We start from the raw sequence: 21,228 nt of genomic DNA on the forward strand, positions 1-21,228 counted from the left end.
CTTCTTTTTGTTTCTGTTTTTTTTCAACTGTAAAGGAGAAATTATAATAGCACCTACCTCCCAGGGGTGATGTTGTGAATTAAATAAGATAACATCTGTAAAGTGTTTAGCAAAATGCCTAGTATATAATAGGTACTTAATAAATACTAATTTACTTCCTTTCCATTTATACAACAAGTCATATTTCTGTGTTCTTGTAACTTAAGCTAAAATTAATCCAATAATTTATGGATTATAAGTTATAAGATCACCTAGAGATAGTGTGAAATATCAGTATTAATAATCTTTATATTTCAAACTGATTTAATCTTATTTGTTCTGGAAGCAAAATGATGTGACAATTGTGTTTCAAGATAAACAGAAATGCTCTCACGCATGAGAGGAGAATCTTGTGGTTACTTAAAGAAGTAACCCTAGAAATTGGTAATGATTAAGGTTCTGGGAAGGAATCCAACCAGAAAAATGATGGTAAACAAGTCCATTATCTAAATCTCCAAAGTTCACTGCCATATCGGTAAGCACAAGGTACCTCCTGAAGGACAACACAAGATCAATCCACAAAGTGAGTGGTTTAATGACAAAGACAAGGGTATGAGGGAGAAAAGGTGTGAACTAAGAGTCAGAATACCTGGATTCTGGTACTGGTAGATTTCAGCTTGATAAGAGGAATAACTTCTTGAAAATTAAAGCTGGCATCTACATCCAGAAAGAGGACTATGGGGACTGAATGTGGATCACAACATAGTATTTTCATTTTTTTGTTGTTGTTTATTTGATTTTTTTCCCTTGTTTTTTCCTTTTTGATCTGATTTTTCTTGTGCAGCATGATAAATGTGGAAATATGTTTAGACAAACTGCACGTGTTTAACTTATATTGTATTACTTGCTGTCTAGCAGAGGAGGGGGGAAGAAGAGAAGAAGAGAAATTTGGAACACAGTTCTGCAAGTGTGAATACTGAAAACTATATTTGTAAATATTTTGAAAATATTTTGATAAAAAATTAAAAAACTTAAAGCTGGAAATTAAATTAAAACTTCTTTAAAAATTAAACTGCATGGTAAATTTGCAGTGTCTTGTGCAGTTTTTTTTTATTTTACTATCTTAAGGGGAAAAAAACTTTGAAGAGTATATGAAGAAAGATGCTATCTACTTGTAGAGAAAGGACTGATAAATAGAAGTATGTATAAAATATTTATATATATACACATACATGTGTGTATACCTATTTGTGTCTAATGGAAGTTATAGGGAGAAGGAGGAAAGAGTTCCCCACAGCTTCTAACCAGTGGAGTTGAAAAGAGATTCTCTCCTGAGGAATAGAAGGGAAGAAAAAAAGAGGAAAAAAAATTTACACAACTCTATTATACATTTAAAAAGAATAGCAAATTGTATATAAAAGATTTGCAGCTTCATGTGCAATCATCTTTTTTATTATTCTGTGTTATGAAAATAATTGTTTTATTCCATAAATTTAAAATAAAATAATTTTTCTGTTCATAAATCTAAGCTTATTTTAATTTTACCAGGAAAAATGAGGAAAGGATTGTCAAAATACTGTTTTTTTAAATAATTGAGACCAAAAGTTCAATACTTTTATAATATAGGTGTGCCTTGCTTTCTGCAATAGAGATGTGTATAAAATAATTTTTTAAAAGATAAGAAAACATATTCCCACTCTGGCATGGATTGGACCAATTAATCTCTGAGGTCTGTTGTGATACTGAGAAATGATGACTCTATGACTTAACAGGGTACCAACATCTTCATTTATCAAAACACTGTTTTGACATAAATGCTCTCTAAGGTCTTCTGACAGTTTATGATTTTAAAAAATTCCTCAAATAGATGGTGGAGGTATAATCTGCAGAGAGAAAAAGAATCATCTGAATATAATACTTACAAAAATCAATCTTGTTTTAAGGATGCTTTCTGTTTCTCATTGAAATTTTTACTTATAATATTGAAAATATTTCTTCATATACAGTATTGCTAAAAATATATTGTGCAGGCTCATAATATCGCATAAATCAAATGTTTCCTTCAAAGTGAATCAGCAAGAAACAGCCAGCAGAAAGTTTGTATTTGTAATCCTTATCACTGGACTGGGCTATTTTCACAGTTCTGATGTGTTATTTTTGCTGATAGTTCATTTTCTGGAGGATTTTGTCCTTGTAGAACTTATCATCTATCATAGGATTTAGATCTAAAAAAATGTCATTTACTCATTTTACCATTCTATTGCTGGGAGGAAAAAAAACCTAGAGGTGAAGGGGAAGGAAATAAGCATTTATATAGCACCTACTATGTGCTGAGTACTATGTTAAGCATTTTTGCAAATATTATCTTATTTGATCCTCTCTTCACAAACAGCCTTGTTGGGTAACAAGCCTTGTTAGATAGGTAGGTGCTATTATTATCTCTATTTTATGGATGAGGAAACTGCAAGGAAATAGAAGTGATTTGCCCAAGATCACACAGTTGGACAGTATCTGAAGTCTATTTTGAAGTTTATTCCTCCTGATTTGAGACCCATTGTTCTATACACTACAATGCCCCTGGAGTAGCCTAGAGAACAAAAAAGGCTTCTCCTTATAAATAAGGCTTTGGGTATACTTGTTCAGTTTCCTCTTTTGGTGATGTTTATTTACCATATAAGCAGGCAATTTTGTCAAATGTGGATTTTTTTTTGCCATGATTTCTCAGAGGCATTTTTCCCTTTGTGTATCACCCTAAGGCTGTTTCTGGGGGAAAAATTTTTTCCCCATAAATTGCCATTCTTACTTTGACTTTTGTGTTGTCATTTTTTCATCACAGGTTATAAATTGTAAAAGTCCCAACCCATCCATGCAAACAAAAAGGTTTCCCACTCGATAAGATGGCAATAAGTCCATCTTTGTGATCTTTACTATTGGGGGATAGAAGGGCCAGTCATAAACTTCACCATCAAGTATAATAACATAAAGATTTCTCGATCAATAAAATAAATATGGGGAATGTAAATAACCCAGATGAATAGGAAGCATGAAAGGATGTTAAAAATGAAGTAAAAAAGTGAAATGGGGGGAATTTCAAAACTGTTTTTCAAATTTCAAATTCATTTTTCAGTTTTTTTTTTTAAAGTCATGTATTTTGGCAATCATGAAAGTTCTATGCTGAAGAAAGATAATGTATGAAGTAATTAGCTGGCACAGTAGAGAGAGAACACTGGACTTGGAATCAGGAAGAGCTACATTCAAAGCTGTCCTAAAATGCTTTCTACCTAGGGGACATAGGACAAGTCTTTTAACATCTCTGTCTCAGTTTCCTCATCTGTAAAATGAGGATAATAACAGTGCTTACCTTCAATTATGAAATGTTATCAAATGAGGGTTATCAGTGAGATAATACTTTTAAATGAAATGCTAGCTATTATTATTATTACATAGATAGCCTTAGAGTTTGGAATCAATGAATAATCATTTATTATCTATTATATGTCAAGCACTGTTCTAGTATCTGAGAACACAAGACATTAAGCAAGACCATCCCTGCTTGCAAGGAGTTTGCATTCTACTGGAGGAAAGAAAAAGAGAGAAAAATAGCCCAAGTTGAAAGATAAGTAATAAAAGAGAGATACATAATAAATGCAGGAATGTTGTCCTCTTAAAAGAGATGACGTCTGAGTTAAGCCTTGAAACAATTAGGAATACAGAGACAAAGTACTGGTCTTAGACATTGGACACAGTCTATGAACGGCATAAAGGCAGAAGATGAGTTACCATGAGCAAAGAAGAGCAATTAGATAAATGGGGCTGGAATAAGGAATGATCAGTTGAGCTGTACATCAGTCTATAAAGATAGAATGAAGCTACACTATTAAAGAGCTCTAAACACTAAAAAGATTTTTTTTTCCTTAGAGACAATTATAATGAAGCACTGAAGCTTCTTTATTGAAGGAATGACATAGTCAAACATAAATTCATATTCATGAAGATCTGAATTTAATTTGTTTCTTACATATACTGGCTACAGGACCATGGACAAACAGAACAAATGAAGCAAGAGATTTTGTGCCATGCATCCTTACTTAAATGCACTTCATGCCCAAGTCAAGACATTACCTTGTCACATTCCTGGTCTTCTTTGAAAATTAAGAACTAATAACAACAATCTTTTAGTGGCCCAAGCAATTCCCTTAGACTACAAATTAGAGATCAGTTGTCACTCCACATTGGAGAAGTAGATGGGAAAACTTACATGACAGATAAGTAATAAAAAAGAGATACATAATAAATGCAAATCATAGATCATAATAATCATAATAATAAATCATAGGTCAGGGTCAAAAAACATTTTCCATATTTGAGAAATCGCATAACTTAACAGAACTGGCTATTGATTTGAAGTCATTGATAAATCAATCAATAACAAGTATTTATTAAGTGCCACCAGGTACTGGGCTAAGCCCTAGACATATTAAGTAGAAAGAATGAATTAATTTATCCTCATATGTTCTGATGGAGAAGATAACAATGTATAAATATGTTTGTATATACACATACATTTTATATACTTATGAATGTTTTATATAAATATATATTTTATAGAATGAACTGAGAAATGAGTTAAAGACACTAATTAGAATCCAGTTTCAATAATTCAGGCAAGAGGTAACAAAGTTCTGCACTAACGTGGTAGTTAAGTGAGTGGAATTATTCACTCAGAGTCAAATCAATATGATAATGACTTAAACCAGTGCAACAACTCTGAGACTAAGCCATTGTATAAATTTAAGTTCTCCAACTTTGAGGGAATTTATTTGAGGCAAAAAAAGAGTTGCAATAAAGATCGAAATGAGATTTTTAAAAATGTACATGAAGTGAAAGTACCTCCTTTTCTGCCATTTCTGATGAGTAATTCTTTTCTTTAGATTATCACTTCTCCAGATCCTTCCTTTGATAAAACCCTAGTCAGCTAATTCAGCTTCCAGGAACAAAGTTTTTTCTATTCTGGTATTTCACCAACTGCCTGATTTTCCAGGAGATCTGAAAGTGGAACTGATGGAGTCTTCATTCTGCCAACTTTTTTTGAGCATTAACTTCAGCCTTCTGGGTCCAATTATTATAAGAGAAAACTGGACTTAGGCTGAAATTCTCATAAAGTGTATTCTTACACTCTAAATACACTGTTGAACCACCTTGGGGCTTTTAGTTACAGATGCCAAGGAGGCTTGCCAACAGTCTGGTCAGCAGGGTAGGCAAAGATTCCATAAGCTCACCTCCTGCCAAGTCCCACTGGCTTTTTCAAAAAGAATGAAAATGTGTAAGTCTCTCCCACAAATAGGAAGATATCTGAAGGTAGATCACTTTAACTTTGACCTTTCTTCAGAGCTGCTCAAGCATTTTTTCCCAATATTCCCATTATTCATCTGAATTTAAAATTTTTGTTCTGAGACCAAAGTCTTTGTACTCTTTAGGTCAACATCCCTTACTATCTGCTCACTCTCCTACAGATATGGTACCCTGGTTCAAACCTTCTATTCAGGTTCTTGATTAAAAGTGCTCAAAGCTAAACACCAGTAATACTTTGTTTCCTACTTAAATTGCTATAAAGTTTAAGAAAGAAAGGGGAAGCTAGGTAGTGCAATAGTTAGAACACCAGCCTTAGAGTCAAGAGGATCTGAGTTCAAATCTAGACTCAGATACTTAATAGCTGTGTGACCCTGAACAAGTAACCTAATTCCACTGTCTTTAAAAAAGAGAGAGGAGGGAAAAAAAAACCCCAGCACTTGTTGGGTTTGGATTTTAAAAACCCATCTTTACTCCCAGAAATAAATTGAATAAGCACTATTTCTGCTGATGCAAAATAGGATAATTAAGACCCTAATCATGTTATCCACTGTTAGCTAAACTTGTCTATACTATTAAAATTAGAGTAAAAAGCAAAAACCACTTTTGGGTTAAAATTGTCAGCCTCATATCTGCCTCCTCAACTGTATTACTTTCTAATAAATTCCCTTCATCCACAGTCATCTATCACACACAGAACAAAATAAAGTATACCCCTTAACTTTACTACTACTTAGGGAATTCTGGGATATAAACCATATATTGAAAAATATCATCAGTATAATTTCAGATTAAATGTATTGCAACACACTTGGGATTTCATTCCAGGTGGGAAATGTCCAGGACTCCCACAAGTAACAGATCTAAAAAGTCCTGAGGGGTTGCTGAGGTTAATGGCTTGCTTACAATTACATACAAAGCTAGTAAGTATCAGAGGGAGGATCTAAATCCAGGTATTCCTGAATTTCTAAACCAGTCAGATCATATTATTTAGCAATAAACAACCTTACAGAGATATCTTTTTTATTTCTTTCTTTTTAATTCACTCTTTCCCCGGGTCTCTTTCAGTCTTATAACAAAATCCTTTTGTCTTACTTTTCCCAAATTTTGGCATACCATGATCTCTACCTTCCAAATACTAGTAAAGATCATGGCATCTGAAAGTTGCTGTTGAAAGATTTGGAAATTTCACTAAGAATGTCAGGAAAATAGTCTTCTAAGCTTGGTAAACTAGAAAGTATATGTGCATTTATAGGCCTGAATTCAAATCTGCCATTTTGTCAAGTATGAGCATAAGCAAATCATTCCACTTCTTGAGTATCAATTTCCCCATTTGTAAAATGGGATCAGAGTGAGGGAGGGTGAACTAGGAGACCTCTAAGATTTCTTCCAGCTCTATAACAACAAAAAAGTGATCAAAAAGAAGAAATCTTGCATTTTGTGTCAAAATCTGATTAATCTTAATGCCACAGCATGATGAGTAGGTCAGGGGAGTTTGAATACTTAATTTAAGTGGGCATCCTGGCTAAACAAATAGAGAGTCAACCTGGGGATTTAAAAGAACTAAGTTCATGCCCACCTGTGACATACCCGGGCAAATCAGCCTCTCAGTACCCCGAGTCAAGTCTCTAAAATTATCAGTTGCGGAATAATTGCTGATGTATATTGGTAGGAAGAGATACTTTACTTTTTTCTGAAAACAATGAAATCACAATTCTGGACAGGAAAAAAAACAAACAAACCCTGCTATCTCTTAAGAAAGGAACAAGGTATTAGCCAAGTTGAAATAGAGTTTCTCCCCATTCTCTTGTACTTAGAGTTGTCAAGAAGCTGGGATTAGTTAAGCCTTCCATTTGTACCAACTTGTCTTCCTGACATATTTTTTACTTTACTTCCAGTTAGTATGTTCCTTGCGAATATGGACTTCATAAAGCATATTTCCTCCTTCTACCCTCATGTGCTGTGTTCACAACAGATTTATTTACCTCAATAACAGGACCTCAGGGCTTGATTCCAATGATGTGGCGTACTTTAACAAAGTTGATGTTAGATCTCATTTTATTCCTGCTTATCAGTGAGGTCTCTTCTGGACTCATGATTTTTTAATTCAAATACTGCCACTTGTGCTGAGATGTTTCCCTTGCAGAATACTTGTATTTGGAACAAGAGATCTTTGAACTCAAGCTTTGAATAGTCTTCAAATTCTTTAGTTGTCTATATAGGCAAATGAGCCTGTGCTTTTGCAGACTGGGTCATATTAACTTTCAGTAAAGAATCAAAGGACTACAGGGCTTTCAAAACCACTAAATTTTTGCTTCAAAACTATTCTTGGCAGGACCACATTATAGATTTGGGCAGCACCAACAGAAAAATACATGCTGGTTGTTCAGTCACCTTCAGTCATGTTCAACTCTCCATGACCCAATATGGTGTTTTTCAAGCAAAGATACTTGAGTGGTTTGCCTTTTCCTTCTCCAGCTCATTTTTACAGATGAGGAAATTGAGGCAAACCAAGTTAAGTGACCTTCCCAGAGGCACACAGCTAGTAAGTATATGACACCAGATCTGAACTCAGAAGGTGAGCCTTCCTGACTTCAAGCCCAGCACTCTGTGCACTATGGTGCCATTTAGCTGTTAAAATAATAGGAATGAAAACATCATTAAAGGCAACAAAATTCAGAGTAAATACAGTGAAAAATGTTAATTCCAGATAATTCTAGGATCCATTTTTTTTTTCTTTCAGTTAAGAAACAGTATAAATGGGAGGCATGAGAATTAGCCTACTGTACTGTTTGGCTAATCTAAGTGTTGTGAAGATCTGCAATCAAGTCTCAATTCTGACACATACTGGCCATGTGAACAAGGACAAACCCTTTAACAATGCAGTGCCTTTGATAGCTTTCTAAGACCATGAGTTCTAAGAAAAGTACCAATTTGTATTGATAACATTTTCTAATGATGAGTTACCTATATAGTGGGAAAGTGGCAAAGTGGGTAGAGCACCAGGCTATGTCAGGAAGACCAAAATTCAAATTCAGCTTCCTATACTTACCAGAATTACAACCCTGGACACGTCACCACCTCTATTTGTCTCAATTTGCTCTTAAGTAATATGGGGATATTAATAGTACCTCCTTCCCAGAGTTGTTGTGAGGATCAAATGAGACAGTAATCATAAAGCATTTCACACAATGACTGGCACATAATAAATTGTTATTAAATTACAAATATTAGCTATTATCACTATTATATCAATGAAATCATTTTGACTGATAAAAAATAAAACACAAAATTTTTATAGTACATAATTAATGGTAAACTACATGAAGATTAGCATAAACTAGACTGATTTTTTCAATCTTGGAAGCAGATATTTTTGTCAGACCACTGCAAGGTCATTACGTGTTCTACACAAGCTAGAATAACACAGAAGCAACTCTGTAGTTCTTGTTCATTTATAGTTATAATTTTATATGCTGCAATCATTTCAATAATGTAGTTTTGAAAACCTTTTCTTCAGTGATACATCTTTATTTTATTTATATAAAGCACTTTTCAATATAAAACATCAAATGTAGTGATTATAACTGACAGAATATGTAACTCCCAATCAACATGAATTTATTAAGCCTCTTTTTATATATACCATATAATATATATGTATATACATACAAATGTATACATCAGGCAATGTACTTTGCACACTAACAGTGCAAAGAAAAAAACTAAAACAATCTTTGCTCTCAAGAAGCTTGAAGTCTACCAATGGAGACAAATACGCACATTTTAGTTAGAGACAAAATAGATACAGTCATTAATGTGGAGAAGGAAGAAGGCATTTACAGCTGAGATGAAGAGGAAAGATTTAATGCAGAAGGTAGAAATTCAAGGGCCACTAAGGATTCTAATATGCAAAGCGAAGGGAAAAGTGCACTCCTAGCATGGGGACACCCACTATAGAGACATAGAAATGGAAGATGAAGTATTGTATAGGAGGAACAAGTTCAGTTTGGCTAGATTTCAGGTCACAAGAAGGGCAGTAATGGGTAATAAATCTGAGAAGGTAAAATTGGGCCATTCAGGTAAAGTCTAGAGAAGCTACAATGATGGGCCAAATCTGATAGGATGAAATTTAAAGAGAAAAATGGAAAATCCTACACTTGGGTTAAAAAGAAATCAAAAGAACAAGTATAGAATAAGGAAATGATGGCTAAACAAGAATTCTTGTATAAAAACAACCTAAGGGTTTTAGACTATTGTGATATGAGTTAAAAGTATGACAAAATGAATGCAAGTTTAGACTTACAATAGAAGGTGAATGTACAAAATGAGAAAGGTAATAGATATTTTTGTAATTAGCTTTGGTAAGACTATATTAAGAATTCTGTGTTAATTGCAGATACCATATTTTAGGAAGGACGATGATAAAAGCTGATGTGAAACTAGAAGAGGTTGAATAAGATGTTGGCTGCAGGCATTTAAGGCAATTCAAGCAAAGGATTAGTTGAAGGAAATGAGGTTGTGGAGCCCAGAGAAGAAATGATTTATGGGGTGAACAAGATAGACGGCATTAATTATTTGTAGACTGGGATTTAGATGCATTTTTCTTGGTCTCAGAGGCCAGAGCTAGGAACATTGGGTGCCAATTGTAAAGAAGTAAATTTTACTTCAATATGGAAAAACTCCACATCAACTAGAGCTGTATAAATATGGAACAGGCTTCCTCAAAAGACAGTGAGTTTCTTACCACTGAAAATTTTCAAGTTAGGCTGGATGGTGACTTTTGAATATTTTAAAAGAGGATTCCTTCTTAATTACAGATTATATGAGATAAATTCTGAAGTTCTTCCAACTGTATTCTGACATATGACTCCACAGCAAGTAATTTTAACTAGGAGGACTAATTTTTGTGGGTCTGGGAAGCTGGACAGGAAAAAATTTGCTTCTTTATTTTTTACTATTTTCTATTAAAATTTACCATTTCCTTCAATTATGAATGCAGACAACAAATCACTATTCTGAGGGGTTCATAAGCTTCACAAGATTGTCAATGAAACAAAAAGAGGTTAAAAACCCTCACTTCAGAAACTGTGAATTTTCTTAAATCCAATAATAAGGATGACCTTGTCAATTTAAACATTAATTCTGCTCTGTAAATGTTTTTAGTCTTGAATTATGAGCAATGAATGCCTCAATACCATCTGATGCTTTGGGTTTAAATAGAATTCCAGCATGATAAGCTGCAACACTGTTTTTACAAAAATGTTGGATGCTCATCTTAATGCACTATTCAAAAATTGCTTAACATTCTGGAAAGCACATGCTGCTGAGTTTAAGGTCAGAAAATTCCGCTTTTCAAATAAATGATGAAGTAGCTTAGAATGGCAGCCTTTTATGGAAGAAAACTGTGATAAAAATTGAATAGTCCCTAAGATGCTTGAAGCTCTTGCTTTGTCTAAAACCCCCCAAAAAAGCCACTAAAAATTCCAAATCAACAGTTCTCTCTCCTATTTTTTCCACTCAAATATAATATTCAATTAAATGCACATAAAACTTCCTGAAGTCCTTCCATTAGTTCAATTTTAGTTGGCATTATAACTGGGATACCACTTGACACAAGGTGCTTATCATTCCGTGCTTACTTGCCTAATAAGAATTCTACAGATTAAGGGCTCCATGAAGCACAGAGTAACTCTAAACAATTGCCCAAAGAAAGCCCTTGAATATGGCTGGGCATCCACAATTAAATTGCTTCACTGATCATCAAAGCCCCTGATAGACATGGATCTCTCACAAAAGAAAAGAAATACAAGACTACATACAAGATGTCTGATTGAAGAGATAACTGTTCAAAACATTCACAACTAAAGGGGGAATTAGAACGCATCACGAAATCAATTAGAAGACCATCCCCCAAACTCTGTCATATTTGGACTGCTCTGTTCTACACCTTCCTCAGCAGAATGATGAAAAGCTAGTTTCGAGTTATCTGAACTCTGAGAGTTCACCATCTGGCTTCTCAAGGTTCAGTCATTTTTCAGTCATATCTGACTTTTTTATGACTCCATTTGGGATTTTCCTTCTCCAGTTCATTTTACAGATAAAGAAACTGAGGCAAGCAGGGTAAAGTGATTTTCCCAGAGTCACACGGCTATTAAATATCTGAGGCTAGATTTGAACAAAGGAAGATGAATCCTCAGTCTTAAAACTCCCTCCACTGAGCCACTGAGCTGCACCATGTTGCTGCTGGGGACTATATAAAACATTCTGAGGATAATTAACTACCTCCCTGAGGCAAAAAAGACTCTCCTTCCAATTCACTGCTGTATCAGGATATAATTAAAATGCAGACCTATCTACTGCTTACAACTAGTCTAGGCTATTGATTCTGAACACAAATTGCAATGGTAGTGAGTGACATGTTTTTGATAATTACCCTAGATCACTAAATATCTTATCTTAGATAAATCAATGATTTATGATCTCATTATGAAAAATGTATAGATCCCAGGCTATTAGAAGTATAACATGCTTCTATTTTTTAAAATAATTTGTTTTGATTGTTTAAAGATAATTCAGTCTCTGTATGAAACTCAGGAGGTGAGAAGACATTAAATTCTTCAATATGCTGCTAGATGGAAGAGTGGATAGAGCACTGAGATTGGAGTCAAGAAGATCTGAGTTCAAATCTAGCTTCAGACAGTTACTAACTATATGATCATGGGCAAGTCACTTCACCCTGTTTACCTCAATTTCCTTGTATACAAAATGAGTCGGAGGAGGAAATGGCAAATCACTCCAAATATCTTTGCCAAGAAAACTCCAAGTGAAATCATGAAGAGTTGAACATGACTAAACAACGTAGGCTCCCCTATGAATGCTATATATGTGATGTTAAAATGCCTATGGCTACTTATTTTTAACAGAATCCCATTCTTGATGACAGAAAAGATGAGGTGGGTGTCAGTAACAAGCAAGCCTTTAATATAACTGAATCTTACTGCAGCAAAATGACTCTCCACAAAACTACTTCCTAGAAATCATTGTAGAACACAATCAAAAAAAAAAAAAAATCAAATGGAACAAAACCTGAAAGAATTCAAAGGAATAAAAACTAAAATCATACCACATTGTTCCCAACACACACACACACACATACACATACACACACACATATCACATATCCCAAAAGTCTTTGTACAACTTTGATATTTAATAGCAACGAAGGAAATATTTTGCTTATGGACTATTCATATTGGTTCTCAAATCAGAAACTTGTAGAAGTTTAACCAACCTCATCCATGGCATCATAACCATCATCCTAATTCAACTGACTGGTTACGTTGTAGATAACAGGAAAAGAAATACAGGGGTCAAATTTGTCTACTTCAGATCATTTTGGTATTAATAAGCCATCATCCTTCCTTCAAACCCTTTCTTCCTTCTTATTTCAATGTTTGGTCCCTTTAGCTATAAGCAAGAGACCTAAACAATGATTTTGAGAAAGGGAAGGAAGCATCCCAATGTTCTCATGAATGTTGTATACAATGTGGGTTATCAATATCTGTCCCTGTCTGTTGTGAACTGACATTTCATCTCAGGTCTTCAACAAAAGAATGACAGTAACAATCTTAACCCTTGTTGGAACATTCAAACTACTTGTCAGGTCATTTTACCTTAATGAAGAAGGTTCTTACCTCGGGATTCATGGAATTCCAGTGTAACGTGAGCATCAAATCCAAGGCTGAAGTAATTATTGAAAACATTGAGGGGAAGCTGTAATGACAAATAGAAATCCATGTAAAGTTGACTGGCAAAGGTAAAAAGAAAAGGACGCTCTACAATAACAGGTATGACTGGTCTTTGGCTTATCCCTTCCAAATGAAGCTCCAAAAATAAGGGGAAAGGGCAATGGATTTAAGACCAGAAATTCCTCTGGAAAAGTTCAGGAAAGGAATCATAGCTAACAAACAGAACAAAATCAATAACAAAATGTAATGCCAAATGCGGAATCCACTGATCTGGATTTTGTGATGGTAAGACCTGAAAAAGTCTAAAATTTTTTCTCTAAACTTTGCTTAGATTGAATTTGATTATCAAATACATGTGTTCATGTGCCATTCAGTCTATAAGTATTTATTACATACTTACTGTGTGCCAGGCAATATGCTAAGCACCAGGGATATGTGTGTGCACATAGGTATAAAATATTTCTTTAAGAGAAAAAGCACTGGAACATTTGGCATGCAGAAATAGCTTATTTAAAACAAACTATCTCTTCAGTAAATACTTATGTGGGACCTCTACTTGGAACACATTTAAATTGAGAATCCAAAGTCACTACACTTGAAAGTAATGATAACCTATATTTACAAAAAGAAAAATTCTAATTTGAACGTTACATTAATTCAAACCATACTCCAGAGTCTAAATTACCATATCATTAACCCATGAAAAAATATCACTTCCATATTCTATGTGGGTTCTTTCTCATAGCTACCCCTGATGATTGATTGACTGACTGCCAAAAGTGTGGCAGAATGAAAAGAGCATTGGCCATTTTAGCCCTCTGGGCCTTAGCCTGATAACTCAGTGAAATAGACTAAACTATAATGGTTTCTAGCTCTCACATCCTAGAAGCCTAAAGGCCAGCCTCAACCTTTTCTCCTAAATAAGGCAGAAGGAAAAATAACCAGACATTCTGTACTGAAACAGGCTTCGCATTGCTAACAGTCAAATACAACTGCTGAAATAATCTTTTTTGTCACTGAAGTCAAGTAAAATTAGAAAAATACATGGCAAATGGCTAATGGGCAACATGAATGCTCTCTTTTGATCATTACCCCAACATGAAAATCATGTTAAATGACAATCAAATGAGCTAATTCATCTTAGTTGAGGATGGGGGGGGGGAGGTTAATCTTATTATGTCTCTGCAGAAGCAGGACTGTGCCTCCTTCTTATCAATTCAACAAATATGTCCAAAGCACATAGTAGGCCACTTAATATTACAAATACCATATTTCCTAGATAGGAAATTACTATAAGGTCTCATTCCTCCCCCCACCCCCATAACCACCAACATTTTCTATTTGGTTAAAGGTCAGAGAGGGAGAACCTTTTAATACAGAAGAAACCTTCCTTTTTGACTTAGGGACTCATTGAGTGACCCAAAGGTTATATATCAGAAATAACCTAAAGTAGATTGTAAACTTCCTGAGGGCAGGAATTATTTTCCCCCATGGTAGAATATTTTGAAAATAGTGATAACTTAATAAAATATTTACTGAATTGGATTGAAAAGGCAAAATTAACAGGATAGACTGATAGATGAGGACCAACTCTCATCTAGAAGGTAAACTGATATTAGGAGTGGTCAAGAAAAAACTGAAATATCACAGAGGAGAATGATAGAAGTTCAGAAATTGCCAGTCATCTGATACCTGAAAGATGATTGTTTCCCCAGACTTTCACAAAATATCAAGAGTATGTAAAAACAACATAAGTATAGTTAATCCTGCCTTTGGAGAAACAGTGTACTTCTAAATCACTTAAGTCCTTTAGGTAACAATTTCTTCTTATTATTACATACTGAGAATAAGCTAAAGAGAAAATTTAGAAAAATTATCATTTTCTAAATGGTACCCTTCTTAGGTTTGTGGAACATTTATTGAATTGTTCTTTAGTTTCTCCAAGTTAAGAAATCCAAATTCCTTTCCATTTTTTTCCTAAAAAAATCTGACTTAAAAAAATCCTCTGATTTGCTGTTTCTCATGCCTCTAAGAGGACTTACTTCAGATTGTAGAGACCAGAACTGAATGGGAGAGTCTAATAATAGTCTGACCAATGGCAAGTGTAGGAGATAGACTGCCTCATGGTGGCCACATGCGTTACTTATTTTAGTTTAGGTCCTGCTCTTTCTAGTCACATGCTTTATAATTAGTGCTAATTTCATGTGTCCAAAGAGAGGCTTCCTATTTTAACAACACCATTCTACTACTGCTGACTGTTCAGATAGTCTGCTGTGAAACAGAGGAAGTCTTTCAACTTTTAGTTCATGTAATAAGTGGATGAATGATGAGGATGAGAAAAAAAAAAAAAAAACTCTTGATTTTTCTGCACAAAAGAAAATAGGTGCTTCTGACCAGGAATCTAAGCCAAATGTACAGATTGAGTCTGGGAGGAGAAAAGTGGAAGACTAAATAGAGGGCTGGCCTGGAATCAGAAAAGCCCGAGTTCAAATCCAACCCCAAATACTCGGTAACTCTTTGATTCCAAGCAAAGAGCTAACCTTCGGTCTACATCAGTTTTCCCAAATGCAAAATGTGATAACATCATTTTACTGTGTAAAACATTTAGCACATATAATAAGTGCTATGTAAATGCTTATTCCTTCTCCTATACCTATCCAATTTGGATAAGTTAGTTATTTCATGACTACAAATAACATCTCTAACCAGAGTCTCTCATCTAATGAATGATACTGGTGGGGAAATACCACCAGTATAGAAGTATTCCATTTCATTTCTATCTCTACTACAAGGGGAATAAATCAAAATGTTCAATATATACACATGTGTGTATATGTTTGAATATACATATCTATAATATACACATGCAAATATGCATATATGCACACACATTAATATACACACAAATAAATACCCATATACACATATATGTTGGGCATATATGGGTGCACATATATGTATGCACATGTGTGTGTATATGTAAAGAGAGAGAAGCAGAGAGACAGATATATATATATATATATATATATATATATATATATATATATATATATAAATATATGGGTGCATGTATCTCTAATGAGTAAAGGGGGAAAGGAGAAAATTATCAAGTTTTTATACATTAAGAATAGATCTGAAATAAAGTAAATTCACTATCTGTTTAAAGCTTAGCTCTGCCAGATTTGGAAAAAAATGTACCTCGGTTTGTTAATCTTCAAATGCCAGCTCAAAAGTTAAGGGTGAAGAAGATTGTGATTGTGTATTCTATTGTTCCAGTGAGGACAAAGTAGGTGGTGAAATTGGATTAAATTTGATGTAGGCTGTATTTAGACTGGTCATAAGGAAGACCTTCCTGATCATAATAAGATACTACATGAGTAAGAGTAGTTATCTTTCTAGCTACAGCTCACAAATATGGATATCAATATCCTGGAAAAAGGAATAAGAATAACCTTGAGGGATCACAAATTTGATAAACACATGTCTTGTAATATTTTTATGTAATTCTACCTAGAAGGGGAAGAGGATGAATTGGCTGACCTCTGGAAACAAATAAGGGATTTAATCATTTCTAGATTTCAGAGGCATAAGTATTTGATAAGGCTATTATTCAGTATTATTGAACCTTTAACTGAAATGGTACTCCTTAATCCCACAAAAAGGAATCACAGTGAGATTCTCCTACCAGAAAGGCAGAATCTGTTTCCTAAAATTCAAATTGATATTTTAAGGTCCTTGCTAAAGAAAGATTCCTCTAACCTTGCATACACCATCTTCAAGTTCTTCAGGAGGTAAATCAGGGTTTCTTTCTACATGGAGATTCCATCGATCTAGCTGCACAATAGTTCCATCTTCCACATGGCACAATATCTTGGAGACAGGTTCATCCGTGTAGCCCTGGGGGATCAGAAAGCACACATATCACTTACTACCTTGTTTTCCTGGGCACCAAATTTTTATTCCTTAAACTGATGTGGTTGAAATTGCAAAATATATATATATTTTTTCCCTTGAAAGATATTCATGAAAGGAAGAACTTCTCTCCTATGGAGAACTATTTATTTTACAGATAACCAATTCTAAGTGGAACTCTTTGTCATATATTTACTTGAGTCCCTAGAATTTAGATTAAAAGGACATGCAAAAAGACCACCTAAGGCTGGACAGCTGTGAATCAAGAGGGTCTTTCTCCTGAAGCCAGTAACTTTATCTGTCAGAAATATAGCCTTTTATGATCACAAAGATAGAACAACAGCTGGATTTATAGCGCTTATCACAGCCTTTCCCATCGTTCTTAATTCTAGAGTTTTCTTTCTATCATTTCCTACTTATCCAAGGTACCTATTTTTTTTTTCTTTCTCCCATTTAGATTATGAAAGCCATAAGGACAGGGATTTCCTTTCACCTCTTTTTTATCTACAGAGTTTATCACAGTGTTTAGCATATAATAGGAACTTTATAAATGGTCACTAAATAACTGACCACAAAACACCATCCTTACTGCTCCTAGAAATCTCACCCTGGGAATAGTAGGTACAAGACTGAAGTTTTGGTAAGGCAGAATTCGGGAAAGAGTTAGACTATAGACATAGAAAATATGGAAGATATGGAAGGAAGAACTTTGTTCTCCTCACAGCCCCCCCTTCTTGCCTTTCTAGGAGTCCTATTCTTTGTGCTACTGGACAGATGTCAATTGAAATATGATAGAATTAAGAAACTCAATTTCCTAATCACCCTTACTGAAAACTTGAAGTGGGTTTTGGAAAAGAATAATGAGTTGCTATAAATAGGAGAAGTTCAGTCCCCCTAGAAAATGAAAAACTATTTTCTGTGACTGTGTATTGAACTGAAACCCATGATATCAATATCTCTTTCCATGACACCAGAAGGTATGGTTTCTAAGGAAGCTACACATGTATAATGTCATTAGAGACAGAACTATTCCTGTCACAATGATAAATACCAAAGCTGCTATTCAACAGTGCCTTCTCACCATCTGCATTTTGGGAAAAAAGAAGGTAAGATAGCTTTATAAGCCAACAACTTTCATTACTTCCTGTTGAGTTAACTTGAAGCTGAACTTATATCAAGTTCTTGATATAAACTTTTTTTGATTGTTCCCACTGCCAGCTATTGTTGTTTTTCTACAAGGATCATCTTTTTAGAAATAATAGCTTGTAATATGGTGAGATAAATCAGCAACTTAAAGGAAGAAGTCATCCCCACAAAGAGAAGGATTTAACTGCAACCTGAATTTGGTCCTCCAATTAGTGCTCAAAATGAGATGAAACAATAAAATATAACATCCCACTTCTTTTCACTATCTGTTCAGAAGAATTGATTAAAGTAGGATTTATGTGAAAAAGCTCTGTTACATACTTAATTTCTTCACACCAAGCTCTTTCATGACATAACTAATTATAGGAAAATCAGAAAAAAAAAATCAGTTGAATTACATCATGGTTCCTGGACATTCATTATGTCCCTATAACCCTTAAACTTAATTATTCTTAGATGAAAATACAACCTGATCTCATGTTAGAACATCTGCTTGTTACAAAGAAATGATTTCTTGGCAAAATGAACTGTCTTGTATCACTACAGGCCTTTGAGAATTAGTCCTTACCCCTCCCCAGTTGAGAGTTCGAGCCAGGTCATTCCCAGTACCCAGAGGAAGAACCCCAACAGGCGGCTGGGGACTGAGTTGAAGTTCATCGAGGATGGAAAGGATCCAACCGACCTACAGATAGATTGGGGACCAAAGGGAGAGAGAAAAAGATAAATGAGAGAGAAGCATATCCCAGGGAGCTGGAAGTAGGGAAAGGAAGAAGGAGCCTTTAATAATAATCATATGGAGAGGTTTTGAGTGGGGGTTTTTTGGTTTAGTTTTTTGTTTTTGTTTTTGTTTTTCTTTTCTTTTGTAAAAACAAAAATTGTTTGGGAAGAGAATGTTTTTTATTTTAAACTTTTAAACTCACTTTAGAATGGTAATCATCTTGAAATGGAAATCAACATTTAGAGCATGCCCTACATAAACAAATTTAGATGCAATTACCCCTTCATTTACTTCTTAAATGACTTTAAGAGGTAATATTTTTAAAGAAAATTTCAGGTCTGAAATAATTCAATTTAAACCTTTCCACCTATTTTTTCTATCTATAAACATACTATACATTTAGACAAAGAGCAAAGGGCCCTTTGAAAGAGTATAACTGAAGGCTTTATCCATTCTGTCTATAATTTACATTTTTTGCCAAAGACTTAGCTAAATGCATAAGTGGCATATTTATCAAATTTGCAGACAACAGAAATCTGGGGAGGATAGCTAACACACTAGATGATAAAATCAGGATTCAAAAGTTATCATGACAAATTAGAATACTGAAATGAACTTATTAAATGAAAGTAAATATGGACAAATGAAAAATAATATAATTGGGTTTAAAAATCAATTTTACAAGTATGAAATTTAGAAAGGCATTGCTAGGGTGGCAACTTGCCTCAAAAAAAAATCTGGAAGTTAGAAAGAAAAAGCAAGCTGAATAGGAGCAAACAAAAAGATATGTCCTCCAAAAAAGCAAAGTGGATCTTAGGCCAAATTAAGAAAGGTATAGAGTCTAGAATTATAGAGGTGACAATTCCAAGTTGTAGGAAACATATGCAACTCATTACCCCCAAAGAAATAGTGGAGTCTAAAATATTTATTGAGTGCTTATGATATGTGCGGTATTGTTAAGTCATATTAGTCTACAAAAAAAGACATATGACTCAGCCACTTCCCTCAAGAAATGTATAATTTCATTACAAAGATGAAGACTTGAACAGAATGTTGCAGATATAATTTGATCAACACAGAGTATATAGTACCATAGAATTTGAGAATTGGACGGGACTAATTCAACTCCTGTCTCCCATTTATGTAGATAAGAAAACTGAAGTAGAGAAAGAAAAAAAAAATTACTTCCCCAAAGTCACAGCAGAGGCAGGACTAAATCTTTTGACTATGTTCCAGTGTTCTTTGAAATAGATGAAAATCACTTCAGAGAATCATAAATAGAGAATAGGAAAGTACTTTGGATATGATCGAATCCAATCCTTTAATTTTACAGATAGGGAAACAAAGGCCTCAAAGAAGTTAAGTGACTTCAAGGTCACATAGTAAGTGGCTCCTATGATTAATTCCCCTGTTGATTCAGTATAAGAGTGATTTCATTCCTTTGGAGGGCTATACTGTGATTCTGGTTTATAATAAGTTTGTAGTGAACTGAAACCCTAGGTCTTCTGAAAATGAACTGATGCTGAAATAAAGTCAGGATGCTATAAGTCCTAAGTGAGATCCACCTACTTAATTTAAATCTGCTGCTAATAAGTTTGCTTGACCAGCTATGCATCCATCTCCCATTAGAAAGTGCAATTGTTGTTACCCATACCACTTAGTAATTCCAACAGGTAATAAGAGTTCACAGACTGACACTGACAGAAAAGAAAGGAAATCAGAATAAGAATTCATGAGTACTGAAAAACAAACAAACAAAAGTAGGTATCTGATACAAATCAAAGTTCAAGAAAGTAACCCTACATAATATAATCCCAAAAGTATTATTGGATGTTAAAAATAAACAAATCTCCTAACTAGAAGAAATCTTAGACGTCATCTAGTCAAATTGCCTTACCAAGAAAAGAATCCTTTCTCCAATATCCCTGAGAGATGGCTATTTATCCTATGCTTTAATACCTTCAGTGATGGGAAGCTGATTCTGTCACATGAGTGTCTATTACATTATTGAAAAACTCCTGCTAGAATGTTATTTCCTATAATGATCCAAAATCAGCTTGGCTAGCTTATCTTGGTGTAGCCTCTTCTTAGACCTCATAGACCATCCCTATGATCATCTACCTGAATTATTATCCTCTGGACTTTTATCAGACTCAACTGATGCCAGAGGTAAAGAGATCAAAATTATGCTCAGTAGTTCTAGACAGTGAATTTTCTATATTGAGCAGTTGACTATGAATTGTGTTTCCCCTGTCTCCTGTCACATCTCCTCTCAGTTAAAATGGGGGAAGAGCTGAATAGTACATTTGGTTGGAATAAAAAAGACATTCCCTATTCATATCAAGGGATTTGCTTTTTAAACTAGCTACAGAT

General features: G+C 34.4%; 1 protein-coding gene across 1 annotated transcript in view; it reads right to left on the minus strand.

The window, feature by feature from the left end:
- Nucleotides 1-21,228, minus strand: part of DGKI (diacylglycerol kinase iota) — a 552,148-nt gene that overhangs the window by 234,709 nt on the left and 296,211 nt on the right. Inside the window, exons 13-15 of the mRNA XM_031939143.1 lie at nt 18,706-18,819; nt 16,839-16,976; nt 13,026-13,104 (exon numbers count right to left, since the gene is read on the minus strand). Of these exons, the coding sequence (XP_031795003.1) occupies nt 13,026-13,104; nt 16,839-16,976; nt 18,706-18,819 (331 nt within the window). The remainder of the gene's footprint in view (nt 1-13,025; nt 13,105-16,838; nt 16,977-18,705; nt 18,820-21,228) is intronic.

The sequence above is a fragment of the Sarcophilus harrisii genome, chromosome 5, assembly GCF_902635505.1.
Source record: "Sarcophilus harrisii chromosome 5, mSarHar1.11, whole genome shotgun sequence".
Taxonomy (NCBI): domain Eukaryota; kingdom Metazoa; phylum Chordata; class Mammalia; order Dasyuromorphia; family Dasyuridae; genus Sarcophilus; species Sarcophilus harrisii.